General features: G+C 35.6%; 2 protein-coding genes across 9 annotated transcripts in view; one reads left to right on the forward strand and one right to left on the reverse strand.

Moving 5' to 3' along the window:
- comta (catechol-O-methyltransferase a) overlaps positions 1–3,500 on the forward strand; it is a gene marked incomplete at its 3' end in the record, with an annotated part of 18,831 nt that extends 15,331 nt beyond the window's left edge. For 5 of the 7 annotated variants that reach the window (XM_079897200.1, XM_079897199.1, XM_079897195.1 and 2 more), the window contains 3 exons: positions 790–983; positions 2,116–2,247; positions 2,988–3,167. In XM_079897200.1, the coding sequence (XP_079753326.1) occupies positions 790–983; positions 2,116–2,247; positions 2,988–3,167 (506 nt within the window). Of the gene's footprint in view, positions 1–789; positions 984–2,115; positions 2,248–2,987 lie in introns of all 7 variants that reach the window. The other 2 variants (XM_079897197.1, XM_079897196.1) reach the window with 1 other exon arrangement.
- abt1 (activator of basal transcription 1) lies at positions 2,968–15,902 on the reverse strand. 2 transcript variants are annotated; one of them, XM_079897203.1, is made up of 4 exons: positions 15,865–15,902; positions 8,315–8,679; positions 6,944–7,119; positions 2,968–4,480 (listed from the first exon to the last, which is right to left on the reverse strand). In XM_079897203.1, exons 2-4 carry the CDS (start codon positions 8,652–8,654, stop codon positions 4,100–4,102), a joined length of 897 nt encoding a protein of 298 aa, XP_079753329.1. In that variant the 5' UTR covers positions 8,655–8,679; positions 15,865–15,902; the 3' UTR covers positions 2,968–4,099. The 2 variants fall into 2 exon arrangements, with proteins under 2 accessions (XP_079753329.1, XP_079753328.1); XM_079897202.1 differs by lacking the exon at positions 15,865–15,902 and adding an exon at positions 8,833–8,971.
- Positions 15,903–16,247: the final 345 nt, after the last annotated feature.

Raw genomic sequence — 16,247 nt, forward strand, 5'->3', positions numbered from 1 at the left:
ATATATTGTAGTTTTTGTTAATATTTGAAATTTTATTTTTACTTTAAAGTTTTTGCAATTTTGTTATTTTGTCATTTTTATTAGTTTAAAAGTTATTTTAGTTATTAGTTTTAGTTATTTTAGTACATATACCAAATGGAAATGAGAAGTGCTGCCTTGGCATGTACAATGTACTTTTTTTCCATTTTATTTTATTTCAGTTCAAGCTTGTTTTGTTTTTATCAATGGTTTTTATTTTTTAATGGTTTTAGTTTTATTTAACTGTAATAACCCTGCATTCATGGTGTATGATTAAATCAAGAAAAATATCTGCCAATGGGGTCAAAAATAAACTTAATTCAAAGGGAAAACAAGATTTTTTTTCTCATCCTGTTAACAGATACTATTTCATGTTTTAAGGAAACTTCACTTAATTTTGAAACACTTTTCGGACTTAATATCTTGTCATTTTGTATATCTTGTAAGTCATTTTGCGTCTCAAGTAGGCTAAATGTATTTAAATGTAAGTATGTTTAGACATTTGAACTGGAAAACAAGAAAACCTGGAAAAAAAATGTTTTGCACTGAATGATAGCCTACCTTAGATCTGAGTTCTTAGTTTATTTTTGTACTATTTTTTAGTTTACTTTTACGACTGATGCTGCTTAGCAGCTCATGTGCGACAGCAGGCACTGATGAATAAATGCTGCTAATGGGGCAGAAAGACCCTAATGATATTTCGACTACGCCATTAGCCACCTCATTGATTTGTTTTCTGAATTTAGTGCAGAGTTCTGTGTCTCTCTGAAGGGCTCATACTGGATTCAGTGTTGACGGAGGTGAACCCCAGCATATCTCTGGAGCTTGGCACATACTGTGGTTACTCCAGCGTTCGTATCGCTCGACTGCTGTCCCCCAACTCCAAACTCATTACCGTCGAATTCAACCCAGCCTTTGCCGCCATTGCTCGTCAGATCATCGCCTACGCCGGCCTTCAGGACAAAGTAAGAACAAAAGAGCTAGTACGCCTATGTATAGGCTATATTTGGAATAGAATATTAGTGTGCTGCTTGTTGCAAACAGTATAGGCTACTGCTTACTAGTTTAGTTTCTAAACAATATGTGTATGTAAATAAAGTACAAAATACAACAAAGTGTGAAATTATAATATGCTACATTTTTGCCATTTGACCTCTTTCCATTGCATGTTTAATTCAGCAAATGGCATCAAATTATCGGTAACAACTTACAATAAGGTTACATTTGTTTACATTAGTTCAAATTAAAGGGGTTGTTCACCCAAAAGTGAAAATGATCCAATAATTGACTCACCCTAGAGCCATCCTTGGTGTATATGACTCTCTTCTTTCAGCCAAACACAATTGAAGTTTAATTAAAACATATGCTGGCTCTTCCAAGCTTTATTATGGGAGTTAATTGTAATTTTGAATCCCCAAAAAAGCGCATCCATCCATCATAAAAGTAATCCCTATGGCTCCAGGGGTTAATAAAGGCGTTCTGTAGCAAAGTGTAGTAATCAAACGCTGTTTGGTTATCTGTCGTTCCTCGACGTTCTGTTTATTTATGCATTCGATTTTATTTCTATGGTTTTTTTGCCTCCTGAAGCAAGGCATTTCTGAGTATTCTTCGTTTTGGCTCACCAGGGGGCTCGTGCATATCTTTATATATAAAAAATATCCATATTTATTACTTTCAGGGTTTGAAATTAACTTTTTCACTCACCGGCCAATTTGGCTTCTACATGTTTAAGTTACTGGTCATTCAGAACTTCTACTAGCCGAAAAACAAAGAAAAGAAAAAAAGAATATATATTATATGATCATTTGGATTTTCATTTCTTATTCAAACAAAATCCTGTGGACAGTTCAATACAGTCCAAAGAACATCAAAAAATGTGGGATGTTGGAAAATAACAAACTCTTTTCTGTTAACCAAATGCTTTTTAATATTCGCTATTGCTTCTCTATTGCACATTTTTATTATTCAAATGCCAGTTTTGTTTGAATTGAAGGCAGGAAACAGAACATTTTGTAATGCCAAACTAAGTGATTATTTTGTTGATACCAGCAGTGACACCTCAAAGCACTGAAAATGCCTTATTTGTGTTTTTTAAAGGTTACTATAGTGGAGGGAGCCTCTGGTGATTTGATTCCCAAAATGAAGGAGCGATTTGGATTAAAATCTTTTGATTTTGTGTTTTTGGACCACTGGAAAGATCGTTACGTTCCAGATACTAAACTTCTTGAGGTAAGAAGCCCCAAAATTTCACTGTTTACACACTTAAAAAATAAAGGTTCTTTATTGTTATATATGGCTCCAATGAACTTTTAACATCCATAGAAGTTTTCCACTGCACAAAAGGATCTTTACAGTGCCTTTTTTTCCAGTGGAAACCCCCCCCCCCCCCCCCCCCCCCCCCCCCCCCCCCCTTTTTTAAAGGGGTCATCGGATGCCCATTTTCCACAAGTTGGTATGATTCTTTAGGGTGTTCATGTTAAGTTTGTAATATACTTCGGTTAAAATTCCTCAATGGTTGTCGTGTAAAACAACACCATTTTTACCTCCTCAAAAACAGCTTTGTTCAGTGACCTGTTTCGGTGCATGTCTCTTTAAATGATAATGAGCAACTGCTCACCCCACCCCTCTCTTCCATGGGGAGTATCCAATGGCATTTATGCTAATATGGGACAGTCTATCAGTGGTCGTGGGCGGAGCATGAGCATTATCATACATCATAGTGCTCAGAAAATCCAATAGGCTTGATTATTGAGAGTGTTTAGACTTTTGAGGATTAAAAAAAAGGAGTGAATGGATTTTTTTTCATTGTAAGGTGGTTGTGTCCACACTGCAAAGACACATTTATATGCAAACACCATATAAAAGTGAATTTTGCATTCGATGACCCCTTTAAGAGTGTACTTTAACCCCTTAAGTAATCATCCCAACATAAGGAAAATTACAAATGTATTTATTTTATGACATTGTAGGACTGTGGTCTACTCAGAAAAGGCACTGTCCTGTTGGCTGACAACGTCATTTGTCCTGGAGCCCCAGAATATTTGAAATATGTGAGGAACAACCCACGCTATGAGAGCCGATACTACCAGTCCTTCCTGGAGTACACCAAAGCAGAAGATGGCCTGGAGAAATCTGTCTTCTTAGGATGAGGAAGATCTCATTTTACAAGCAGATGTGCATAAATGGTTCTGTAAACAAGGGGGAAAAGAACAAGCCAATTCCTCTAAAATACCCAATGTTTCTGTCTTGTGATGCCATGTCTTCTAGGATCAGACAAACTGATCTTTTTTATCCTTACCAAAAAAAAAAAAAAACCCTACAACAATGTAATGCTGTGAAATGTCATTGTACACCATTTCTACTGACCTATGGTAAAAAAAAGATATTAAGATGTCTTAAGATATTTTACAATACAACCTTGTGATATCTTGTACAATTTTTCAGGAAGGTAATTATATTGTTTGATAAACATGAAATCTCTTAAAAATCTTGTTTTTTTTCTAAGCACAGAAGTCCTTCATATTGACATTGTATTAATACAATAAATAAAGTCATTACTTTTGGCTCATTACTTAGGACGATTTGTATCTAAAGACAATATTATTCATATTAAAATAATATGAATAATTGATATGACCCCCAAAAACTCACCCAATGAGAAATTATATGTTAAAAACAAAGACTAAAAATAATTTTAAAAAATTACTTGAGCAAATTTTGGAAACAGACAGGAGGTAGAATTAGAGTAACATTTCATGAATAAACAATTTATTATGCTTTCAGAGGACATTAAGCCTCTTTTCATGGGAAAATGGAACACCGTTTGCACAATGGTGGAGCGTTCTTGTGTGAGTTATACAGTGTTTTACTCTGAAAGTATGAAACTGTCAATCAGAACAATCTACAAGAGGTTTACATCTGTTCTTTGACAGAAAAAAACAAGTAGAACATCTGTTCAAAGATTGAATGTTGAGAAGTATGCAAACAATTACGGAAAAAAAAGAAATGCACCTAAAGTAATCGCCAATACCACTCTGCAGTATCACCAAAACCTGACAGTAACCTTAATGTTCTCAGCACATCATTCCTGGGCCTTTCCACTACTGAAGATCTTGGCCAGGAGGGAAACGTTTGATTGAGCTTTGTCCTGGAAGGTTTTACTCTTCTCTTGTGCCTTCTGGAGGTTCTTCTTAGATATGCCTTTGTTCTTGAACCGTTTCAGGTGGATCTCTTCTTCTGTAGAACGCTGTTTGTAGTCCCATGTCTTCTCCTCTACAACCTCTCCCTTCTTCTCCTTCTTCTTCTTTAGTTTCTCCAGATTCTGGCTCTTTTCCACACTAGCCAGGTAGAAGTTGGTCTCCTTCTTCGCCTGGGAGATTTCCGTCCTCATACGCTGGTGATAGACCGTCTGCTCATAAGCCAATCGCTCGCTGAGATGGCACCAATGGAACCGGTGCAGATACTTGATGAAAGAGAGAAAAGAAAAAAAGTCATATATTATTAATTTTATATTGTACAAGGGAGGTACTACCATTCAAAAGTGTGGGATGTCTCTTATGCTGCAATTATTTGATCAAAATTACTCCAGTCTTCAGTGTCACATGATCCTTCAGATTCTAATATTCTTTTTATTATCAAGGTTCCAAACATTTGTGCTGCTTAATATTTTTCTGGAGACCATGATAAAAAAAAAAAAAAAAATCAGGATCCTTTGAAAAATAGAAAATTCAAAAGTACTGCATTTGTTTAGCATTACAAATGTCTTTATTGTAACTTTGGATAAATTTAAAGCATTCTTGCTGAATAAAAGCATTAATTTCTTAAAAAAAAAAAACGTACCAAGCAGGGATGGAAATTAACTTTTTTGTCCACCGGCCACTGTGGCTGGTGGATTTCAAAATCTACCAGCCACTCAATGTTTTTACCAGCCACTTTCTTGTTTTTAACCGACAATGTGTAACTGCATGTGAAAATTAATACTACAAGATCTACAATACTTAAGCAGTTTATTTAATCTCAAGTCTCAATGAAATACTGACATTTTCTCTTTCTCTCTTATACACTCTTCCTCTCATTTCTCTCTTTTACCTGGATGTGGCATTTGGCTGATTCGTGGTCTTTTATGGCTTCCAGTTTTAGGTTTTTAGTCCCAACAATGAAACTATTAGGCCCTGTTTGTTTACACGAGAACGCTCGCGGGTGAAAACGTAAAAATATTTTATCAGATGTGCCTTTCGTTTAGACGGCGACGGCGTTTTTGAGGCTTAAAAACGCAAAAAAGTGAAACCAGCCTCCAGAGTGGAAATCTTAAAAACACTCCACCGTCGCATTGGTGCGTTCACACCGGACGCGGATAGCACGTCAGGTGCGAGTGATTTCAATGTTAAGTCAATGCAAAGATGTTTTCTCTGCAGACCTCTTAACGCCTGCAATATAACGCCACATTTTTTTTGAAGGTGTGCCTCCTCTAAAAGTGTCCGTCGTCCGTGTGAAACAATATGCTATATTTATTTACCCGCCACGGTGGCCGGTAGGTGAAGCGAGTTTACCCGCCACAACACAAAATCACCCGCATTTGGCTGGTGGCGGGTGCTAATTTCCATCCCTGGTACCAAGTACTGACCCCAAACTTTTGAACGGTAGTGCAGTGGTGTAAAGTATTTGAGTAAATGTAATTAGTATAGTACATGTACACTCCGATAGATTCGTGATGACTGATGAGTAATGCAATTACACATTACATTCTGCACCAGACTGAACTTTTTAAAGGAGAACTCCGGTCAATTTTAACATTGAGCTAATGTTTTTGTAAATTTGGAGTGCTTTTTCAATTGTAAATTTGGAGTGCTTTTTCAATTGTAAATTTGGAGTGCTTTAATACATTTTTTGGATTGTCGAGTTCACGCGCATAGGTTTAGTTACCTATGATCACGCGCATGAACTCGACAATCGACTACTGTGGACTTCGACCGAAAACAGGAAGAAAATACAGGTATGTGCGCTGGCTGAAATAACATAATTTTTATTCATATCTTTCACATATACTGCAGTCAGATTCACCGTGTTCACTCTGAAGGAATCACTCACATTGGCTGTGCACTTGTAATGACACATCAAGGATGTTAAGAGGCTAAAAGCAGGTTTAAAACTTGCCCCATTGAAGTCAACAGGGTGCAAATTTTAAAAAGAGGATAACACGGTGTAGGCAACACCGATTTTTGTCGTTTTCTGTACTGACAGCACTCCAAATTTACAAAAAAATGAGCTCAATGTTAAAATTGACCGGAGTTCTCCTTTAAGTTGAACAAAATAAGTGATATCGCCATCTACAGGTCATTGAAGTTACTATAGCTTGTGCGCTAAACTTGTCAATAAGGCTAGGTTGCACGAATGCAGGTGCATTAGCATGTTGAGAGTGAGATGAGGACATGCAGCCCGTGATGAGGCCCAAACCAGTGTAAGTGCAACATTATTTGATTGATCTGTTATGTTGAAAATAACTTTCTGAAGGATATTGGTTTCCTTATGCCCTTTTTGAGAACTTGAGCTTAACTGAGACTTGAGTGTCTGTAGACATTTAAGAGACTTTGCAATTTTGAGGTGTTCAGTTTCATCTTGATTTTAGAAAATAAACGTGATTCCTCTCCTCACAAATCAACTGTTTCTTGTTTTTCACTGGCAAGTCTCTTAGGTGTTGAGGACTAGTGCATCTCTGAGCCTACATTCAGTATGAGTAAAATACTTAAAAGGGTCCTATTTTGCCCTTTTTCAAAGTCTTAATGTTGTTTTGGAGTATACTAGATAATGCTTTCATGCTTAATTGTTTAAAAAAAACATAATTTCCCCCATATTTTACATTATCACAGCACCTCACTGTTTTCAGGTGCTCTTCACACCTCTGTGGCAGTGTATCTGTATTATGTACCTTGATGGACCACAGGTCACTGCTGAAATGGCTCCTCTTCCTGTTGGCCATGGGTGTGTTGTGCAGAGTGGTTGAGACTCTCTTAGCTATGCGCTTGTCTCTGAACTCCACCCATCCCTCAGTGAAACTGGATGATCTGCTTCCTGCCTTCTTTTTCTTATTTTTTACACAACGATCTAAAAGAGAGTCAGATTTTCAGTGGGAATGTTGGTCAAACATGAAAACATGCACTTTCTACACAGTAAGTGTGAAAAATTGATGCGCCTCTTGATGGAAATAATATCACAACATTTATTACCATCAAGAGGTGCATCAATTTTTGGTCAAAATCTTGTTTTGACGATGCAAGAGTCCAGCACTCTGTAAAGTCTCCTCCAGCACATCCCAAAGACTTTCAATGAATTAAAGGTCTGGACTCAGAGGTGCCAATTCATGTGTGAAAATTATTCGTCATGGTTCCTCACAACCATTCATTCACAATTTGAGCCTAATCATGACATTGTCATGTCTTCCTACATGATTGTTTAAGAAATGAAAAGCTACACACTCCATCAATTAGGGTTGAGAAGATCTGTTGCCAAACATATAACATGCCAGAATATATATAAATATTAGGGCTGTCAAAAGATTAATCGCGATTAATCGCATCCAAAATAAAAGTTTGTTTTTAATAATATATGTGTGTGTACTGTGTATAATTAAATTTGTATATATAAATACACCCACATGCATGTATATATTTAAGAAAAATGTGTTATTTATATATAAAAAAAATTATATTCATATATAATATAAACTATATAAATATATATACAGTATATGTATGCAAATATTTCTTAAATATATACATGCATGTGTGTGTATTTATATATAGAAAATAATTATACACAGTACACACACATATATTATGTAAACACAAACTTTTATTTTGGATGCGATTAATCGCGATTAATCTTTTGACAGCCCTAATATATATATATATATATATATATATATATATATATATATATATATATATATATATATATATATATATATATATATATATATAACATGCCAGAATATATAAAGAGTTCAGATGCAAAAGCCTCTAAGTGCCATCTGAAATGTTCTTCTAGAATGATCATTTTTATCAAGCTTGTGTATTTAAATTCAGTAATTTCACTTAGATGACAATTAATAGGTAATTTTCATTGCCATTATTTATATATATATATATATATATATATATATATATATATATATATATATACATACATATATATATATACACACACACCTTGCTGTTCAACAGTTTGGGGATGTTTTAGAAAGAAGTAAAAGGTAAAAAAGACAAGTCAACAGCTTTATTTCAGTCATGTAGTGTTTTACCTTCAGGCTGTAGGAAGATCCTGCCGATCTCTCCGTACACACTCAGCATATTCCGCATGTGTTTTGGTCTCATCCTCGGAGGGATGTGTCCTATATACACGATACCTGGAATAAGTTTCTTGCCCTTTGGTTTCTCAAGCTCATCTTCTTCATTATTCCCCGCTTCAAGAGCTCCACCATCATCATCATCATCATCATCATCACCATCTTCACAGTTCATCTCCTGGTCAGCATGTTGGACACAGTTTGCTTTCTCATCTTCCTCTGGTTTAGGGTCATTTAACTCTTCTTCACTGGCCATAGCTTGTATTTCTAGGTCATTCTTCTCCAGGAGAGCCATTACTGCATGTCACAACTATTACAGACTGAAATAAAGAATGCAGGATATCTTGTAAAATCACACTAAAACAGACAGTTCCAGCTCTAATATATATAATGTCACGCTGCAGTAATATCAGTTCACGTACTCTACAAGTCAGTATCTTTTCAAAAACACCTTTATTTGAAGTAATTCTTACTTTGAAAGAGTGTTTCTTATAAAATATTGTCTTTATCCATAAAGATTTGAGTCCATTCCAAGATGTTTTTGAGGAAAACTACAGAGATAAATCGACTTCTTCAACACATGCGGCGCAGAAAGTAGCTCTGACGTCTAAATCAAGCGTCAAGAAGACAGAATGGACTCTCTTAAAGAGACAGAACTCTTTTTTAAATATAATGCGTCCAGTAATATCCATTAGAATCCATTTTATTATATGTTTAATGTAAAATATATTCTTAAGATAACATTAAATAATGTTCTTAACCTATCTGCATTTAATATATCTCAGGCATTACTACGGGATTGGAAAATGATTTATCGCACTCTTTTATTGTAGTCTTCATATTAAACAGTAGAGGGGGACAAAATACAGGAAGTAAATATTGGAAAAAGGAAATATTGGAGCCAATGCATTTTACAGCGTTATATAAAAGGCATCAAAGAAAGAACTAAAGTTATAATGAGCACATTTTAATGTTAAAACGTAGCCCACACTTTTGCACATCCTGATCAGAAATGTATTGCAGAAAAATGAAGAATTAAGAAAAATCTACTCTCAAGACGAGAAGATGGATGTGGTATGGATGCAATTGCAATTATTATACATTTCTTTAATGATAAATACATGTGATGACAATTATTCAGCATTCTCAGTAAAGATCTTTTTGTGTCTTAAAAGATATAGGTATAACTATATCAAAAATTATTATTTTATTTTTTTACAGTATATGGTAAAACTTTTTTTTTTTTTTTTTACTGTATTCTGCTGTCCAAAGTTATGATGATTTTGAATTTAAACTAGGTTGTTGATTGAATGTCGAACATAAAAGCTTACACTGTTGCTGGTAGCAAATCTAACTGTATGGGATCAATTGAAACATTATGAAATATAAAGCATTTAATGGGATTGTTAGTGCTGGAACATATATACGTTTCCAATACCAAAAATAAATAAAAAATAGTGGTTATTTTTATAGAAGCCTCAGTTTATGAAGAAAAACCTACAAAAATGTCACAAAATCCCCAGGTCTTCTCTACTAATTTATCTTTCAGCCACAGGAAACTTCAAACCAATCATCAAAAATTCATTACTTGCATAGCTGGTATAAATAAAGACCTGTAAAATAATGGCACGATGAAAAGGGAGGGATGTTTAGAAGCGTTCAAAAGAAGTAAAGACATACTCGTCTACCGTTATCCCCAGGAGTGTGTTCCTCCCTGCAGGGATGCTCGGCTCTATGCATGGCCATGTGCCCGTCACATGTGGGTTCCTGCATTATTGAAGAGGATGGCTTGGGTTTACAGAGAGCTCTGCAGCAGTTCTGGCTCTGGCACATCTGTCTATTCACATTTAACCCCGAACACCGGGGCCACAGGCTCAAGGGATTCATCAGAAATGGCGGAGGAAGACGCTATCTCCTCCTTAAACCAGACACTCCTACGTAAACTTTGCTTCTGTGCCCACGGAGAAAGCAGTGTTTATTTTAGCTCATGTATTACAGGAGGCTTGTTGTCACACAAGGAAGATTCCACATTAGCCTTGACAATTGATAATTGAAGGTTTCATTCCAATAACAGTGTGTGAGTTTTAATGTCTCAATAACGCTGCATTTATATGATCAAAAATACAGTAAAAACAGTGAAATATTATTCCAATTTAAAATAAAGGTAAATTCATTTCTATATGAATATATTTTGAAATGTAATTTATTCCTGTGATGCAAAGCTGAATTTTCAGCATCATTACTCCAGTCTTCAGTGTCACGTGATCCTACAGAAATCATTCTGATATTCAGATTTTCTGATCAATTATTAATATTGATTAGGGGTGTAACGATACCCTAATTTCACGATTAGATACATATCACGATACTGAACTCACGATACGATATTATTGCGATACTCCAAGATAAAAGGTTAAGAAAAAATGTACTGTTGATTAAATGCTAAATTTGATATAACATTGTGGGTGTAAATGAATAGGCTTGGACAATGGTGACACCAGAATAAATATATTCATGATTCTGACCCTGAAAATACAGAATTATTTTAGACGAATATGCTTGCACTCTGTCACTGGCTAGATATATTTAAAATAATGTAGGACACTTTTTACTGGTAACATTAGACTTATAACATAAGCATTATCAGGAACCACTAATATTCCCCCATTATTATACATTATATTCAACATAATATATTGTAGTTTAATGTAGTACTGACTCTGAAAACTTCAATTTTTTCTCACAGGGTAATTTTTATTTTGGGTGAACTATCCACGATACATATTGTTACATTTTTGTATTGCGATATATTGTGACACGATATATTGTTTTTTCATATTATCAATGTTGAATACAGTTCATATTATCATATTTTCATATTATCAATGTTATTATCAATGTTGAAAACAGTTTTTGCAACGTTTTTTCTAGAAACTGTGATACACTGTTTTCCAGAATTCTTTGAATAGAACGTTCAAAAGAACAGGGTTTATTTGTAGCATTATAAATGTCTCTTAACTGTCACTTTTGATCAATTTAATGCATCCTTGATGAATAAAAGTATTAAAAATCTTTTTACTGGAGTAGATCTTTAACACAAAGATTTGTTTAGACTTTGATGTCATTATACCCTTCAGTCCGTCATTTTTTTTTAGATCTAATTATAACTGCTAGACTTGAATTCTTTGCTAATAAAAAAACAGCCGATGAATATTACAGTTTTTTCAGTGCATACGTTGATAAAAATGCAAAGTAATATTCTGTGGATCACAAAGGCAAATTGATTTGGACATGCATATCTGGGTAGAGATTACAGGCACATTATTTTACCGAGCCATTGCGCATGGAAATTATCACTGACATCCTGACAGTCTAGACTAGAGGAAATGTGATGTGATACAAAGATGGACTAAACCTAAATTGACATTTTTAAAACAAGTTTGATTTGATATGAATCATCTTCATGGTCCATTTGGGTCCTGGCCAGTTGAAACACCAGGAACCGCTTGACAGATGTGAAATCATTTGAGGAACATATTAGAGTGTGTTTGTTTAATGCAGAGTGTGACTGACAACTAAAGACACGTTTCTGACAGTACACTGTCCACCAAATTTATACGCACACCAAACGGCTCACGGGTCATGATGGTGTGGATAGATTTCGACAGGCAACAAGGGCGCATAGAGCAATGCAGCAGAACAAAGAAAACTCCAACTGATGTTATTTTCAGCTCAATCCCGCGCTGCATTTGTTTGATACATCATATATAAGCAAGAAGAGTCAGTTTCTGTTGCATATCAGGCATCATGAAAAATATAACAACTCCAGTCCAATTTGTCAAATCCATTTCATTTAGTAAATTATCCTCTTTTGATACAATGCCTTGTTAATGGGCCGAAACCCCAAAGAAACCAAAGCAGACCACATAGTTAATGGGAAGACTAGGAGAGGGTAATGGAATGGGTTTGCAAGCTACGACTTTGTTACCGCAAACTTCAAACAGCATCCATAACTGCAGCCAGAACCAGAGAGAATAAAACACAGAGCCATCTGTCTAGGCCCCAATGACAACACTAGTTAGAGTCTCACACACACACACACACACTAATCAAAGCACCTAGTGGATTTCACATAACTCAAGGTGCATTGACCTTCTAAACACGCACTTACTCGATCACGCAAAGGTGAAATCGCAAAGCAACACAAACACAAATGAGGACACTAACAACATCTCTAAATGAACTCTCCACTACCTGAGGGGCTTCATATGTTAATGATTTATTTACACGTTTTAAATATTGATCAGGTGGGGGGGAAGGAAATGTGCAATTGAACTGCAGGAGGTTCTGTTCACTCTGAGATAAATGGGAAATGTGCCACGACATGAGGTTTTGTCTCAGTGTGAGTCGAACTCGCACGCTTTACAGTAAAAGACTGCTGATCGGAGGCCAAACATGCTTTGCATTTGTAATAGGCACACATAATGTATATTAGTTGTTGCTTTATTGAATGCAGTGGAAAGAAAATCAACAAATGCAGCATGATCACATGCAGTGGTCAGCTGGTCATTCTTCTGGCATTCATCTCTCAACACTGGTCTTGTTTTATTTAGTTAGTTCTTTACAGTGACTGATGGGTCTCCAGCAAACAAAAATATGTTTTAAGAATGTTCTGCTCATTTCTAAATGTTCTCCAAATGTTCAAATTTTTTTTGGTTATGTGAACGTTAGAGAACATTAAGGAAATGTTTTCCCTATATTTTCTCATTTTGCAAGTATTATGGGAACGTATACTTTTGAATGTATCTGAACCATCTGAAAAAAAGTAGAAAGTAGTAACATTTAAAAAAACATTGGTCTAACGTCTGCCTAAAAGGTTGCAGAAAAACATTCCATGAATGATGTATAAATAACATTTTTGATAACGCTATTAAAGACCAGATAACTTTGAACGGATGTTCTATTGTCGTTACTGGAAATACATTTGTTCATTACTTTGAGAGAACCTTGCCAGAACGTGACGGAAGGTCTGAGAAACTTCCCTGTTGGGTCGATCGCCACAGAAGCGGGAAATAAACTTGTGTAGTTAGAAAAAAAATGATGAACTTTTAAAAGGGATTATGCTTCCCATGTCTCTCACACAGCTTGACTCATTCTTTCCCTGAGTACTAGAGTGCAAGTGGCACAAATGGTCAATAACAACACATTCATCATGATTATGCGTGACGGGACTTTTTACTCATGTCGAAATTCAGTAAATCTCTACAAAAATGAGTCAAATATTGACTTAGGGATAATAGGGCCTACTCGCGCCCAACGCATTTACTTGAGCACAAATGAATGGAACACCTTGAGAAATAGTCCAGGCGTTTTAAGCCACAATGGGGGTCAACCGTGAACAAATTGCAACAGAATCAAACTCAACTGATTTTGTATTCTCAATATGTGCTGAGTAAGGAAAAAAAGCCCCGAAGAATCCCATTAGGGGAAAGTTCCGAAAAAGACCCAAATATAGCCTATTCATACGCCTATTCATTCTTTTTCTCACATGAATAGGGTAAAAATTTTAACCTTTAGATATAACCATGAAAATTACTGAGTTGATATCAAGACAAACAAAAAATGTAGTACAATTTTTTTTAAAATTGTTTGTCAAACGGTGCATAATCTAATTACAGATGTGCTAATTTGCATAAATACCACAACAGATCTAAACATTGGGTACAGCCAGGAGAAAATGTCTTGTTGACATATAACAGTAAAAGACTAAATGTTAAGGTCTGAATAAAACCCATTTAGGCTACCCATGAGCATTAATACATAGAGGCAGGACGAAGTACTTTAAAACAGCCTTTATTCATTATTATTGCAGAGATGGGGTTTGGGTCTGGGTCCGTGGGACTGTTTCTGGGGGATGAGTTTGAGGGAAGAACAGGAGACAATGGTAAGGAGAATGCAGAAGACAAAAGGTAGGTAAAATAAAAAGTGAATCCCCAGAAACAGTCCCACGGACCCAGCCCCAAACCCCATCTCTGCAATAATAATGAATAAAGGCTAAAGTACTTCTTCCTGCCTCTATGTATTAATGCTCATGGGTAGCCGTAATGCGTTCCATTCAGACCTTAATATTAAGTATTTTACTGCTATGTGTCAACAAGATTCAACAAGACATTTTCTCCTGGCTGTACCCAATGTTTAGATCTATTGTGGTATTTATGCAAATTAGCACATACGTAATTAGATTATGCACCGTTTGTCCATGTTAACAAACAATTAAAAAAAAACTTGTTATACATTTTTTGTTTGTCTTGATATAAGTAATCAACTCAGTAATTTTCATGGTGATATCTAAAGGTTACATTTTTTACCCTATTCATGTGAGAAAAAGAATGAATAGGCATATGAATAAGCTATATTTGGGTCTTTTTCTAAACTTTCCCCTAATGGGATTCTTCTGGACTTTTTTTTTCCTTACTCAGGACATAAGGAGGATACAAAATCAGTTGAGTTTGATTCTGTTGCAATTTGTTCACCCTTTTTTCCTAAAACGCCTGGACTAAAAGCCTCTGTTTAAAGAGGACCTATTATGCCCCTTTTCCCAAGATGCAATACAAGTCTCAGGTGTCCCCACTCCCCAGAATGTGTCTGTGAAGTTTCAGCTCAAAATACCCCATAGATCAGGGATGGGCAACTTCGGTCCTGGAGGGCCACTGTCCTACAGAGTTTAGCTCCAACCCTGAAAAAATCACCTGCCTGTAATTTTCTAGTAATCTGAGGACCTTGATTAGCTTGATCAGGTGTGTTTGATTAGGGTTGAAGCTAAACTCTGTAGGACAGTGGCCCTCCAGGACCGAAGTTGCCCATCCCTGCCATAGATCATTTATTATACCATATTGTAAATGCATTTTTGAGTGGAAGGAAAAATATGCTGTTTTCGTGCATATATCTTTAAATGCAAATGAGCTGCTGCTCCCCGCCCCTCTTTCCAGAAGAGGGCGGAGCCTTTACAACTCCTGCTCAGATACTCTGCCAAAAACGAAAAAATCTGTTTGGTTTTGATTATCATCTCTATCGCGGTCACTCTCACATGACATTACAGTACTTCATCATCATGAAAGTTTATTATCTGCATGCGTTTTAAAGCCATATCAGTCTAAACTTCTGATATGAGATATGTTTTTCTGAGCGCACACAATCGAATCACGCGCACAAAAAGCTGGCTGTCAGATGAACTAAGTTCTCTTTCACGTCTTATTGCGACAAGGTTATGTCAAAAACACACAAAGTTCACAAACAGTCAGTTCTGTCTGAATGTAAACAGCAAGTAAAGAAATGTGTATATTAGATCTGTGTATTAAAGTGAAAGTAGCGTAATATACTGTACCTACTGCTGTATATGCTGTTAATATGAATCAAACAACAAAAGAAAAACAGGAAATCACTCACTGCTCTTGATTTCGGGGTTTAAATAACTTAAGTAGCTTTAATAAGAATAAGTTTCTTACTTGAATGCTGCTGTTAAATGCTCTGGCGAGGAGATAAACATGGCGGACTGTGTACAGCTCACTCAGAGCAGGGTCAGGGGTCAAAGTTGAACAATTTAAAATTTATATTAAAATATATTTAGAAACAATATCCAGATGTAAAAACTTAAAAGCAAGAAAAACTACACAGCTGTTTAATAGGTACAAGTTTTTTGTTTCTTTTTCCTTCTTTTTTCCCCCTTTTGTCCCCCTTACATATGGTTATATGTACTCCTGTATGTAAATTATGTTTTGTTCTTATTAAAATGCAATAAAAAAATAAATAATATTTTTAAAAAGAGGGAAAACGACTTATTCTGAAACACTGCTTATGATTTATGAGGATTAAAAAAAGGAGTGGGTGG

The sequence above is a fragment of the Squalius cephalus genome (genome assembly GCF_949319135.1).
Source record: "Squalius cephalus genome assembly, chromosome: 16".
Classification (NCBI taxonomy): Eukaryota; Metazoa; Chordata; class Actinopteri; order Cypriniformes; family Leuciscidae; genus Squalius; species Squalius cephalus.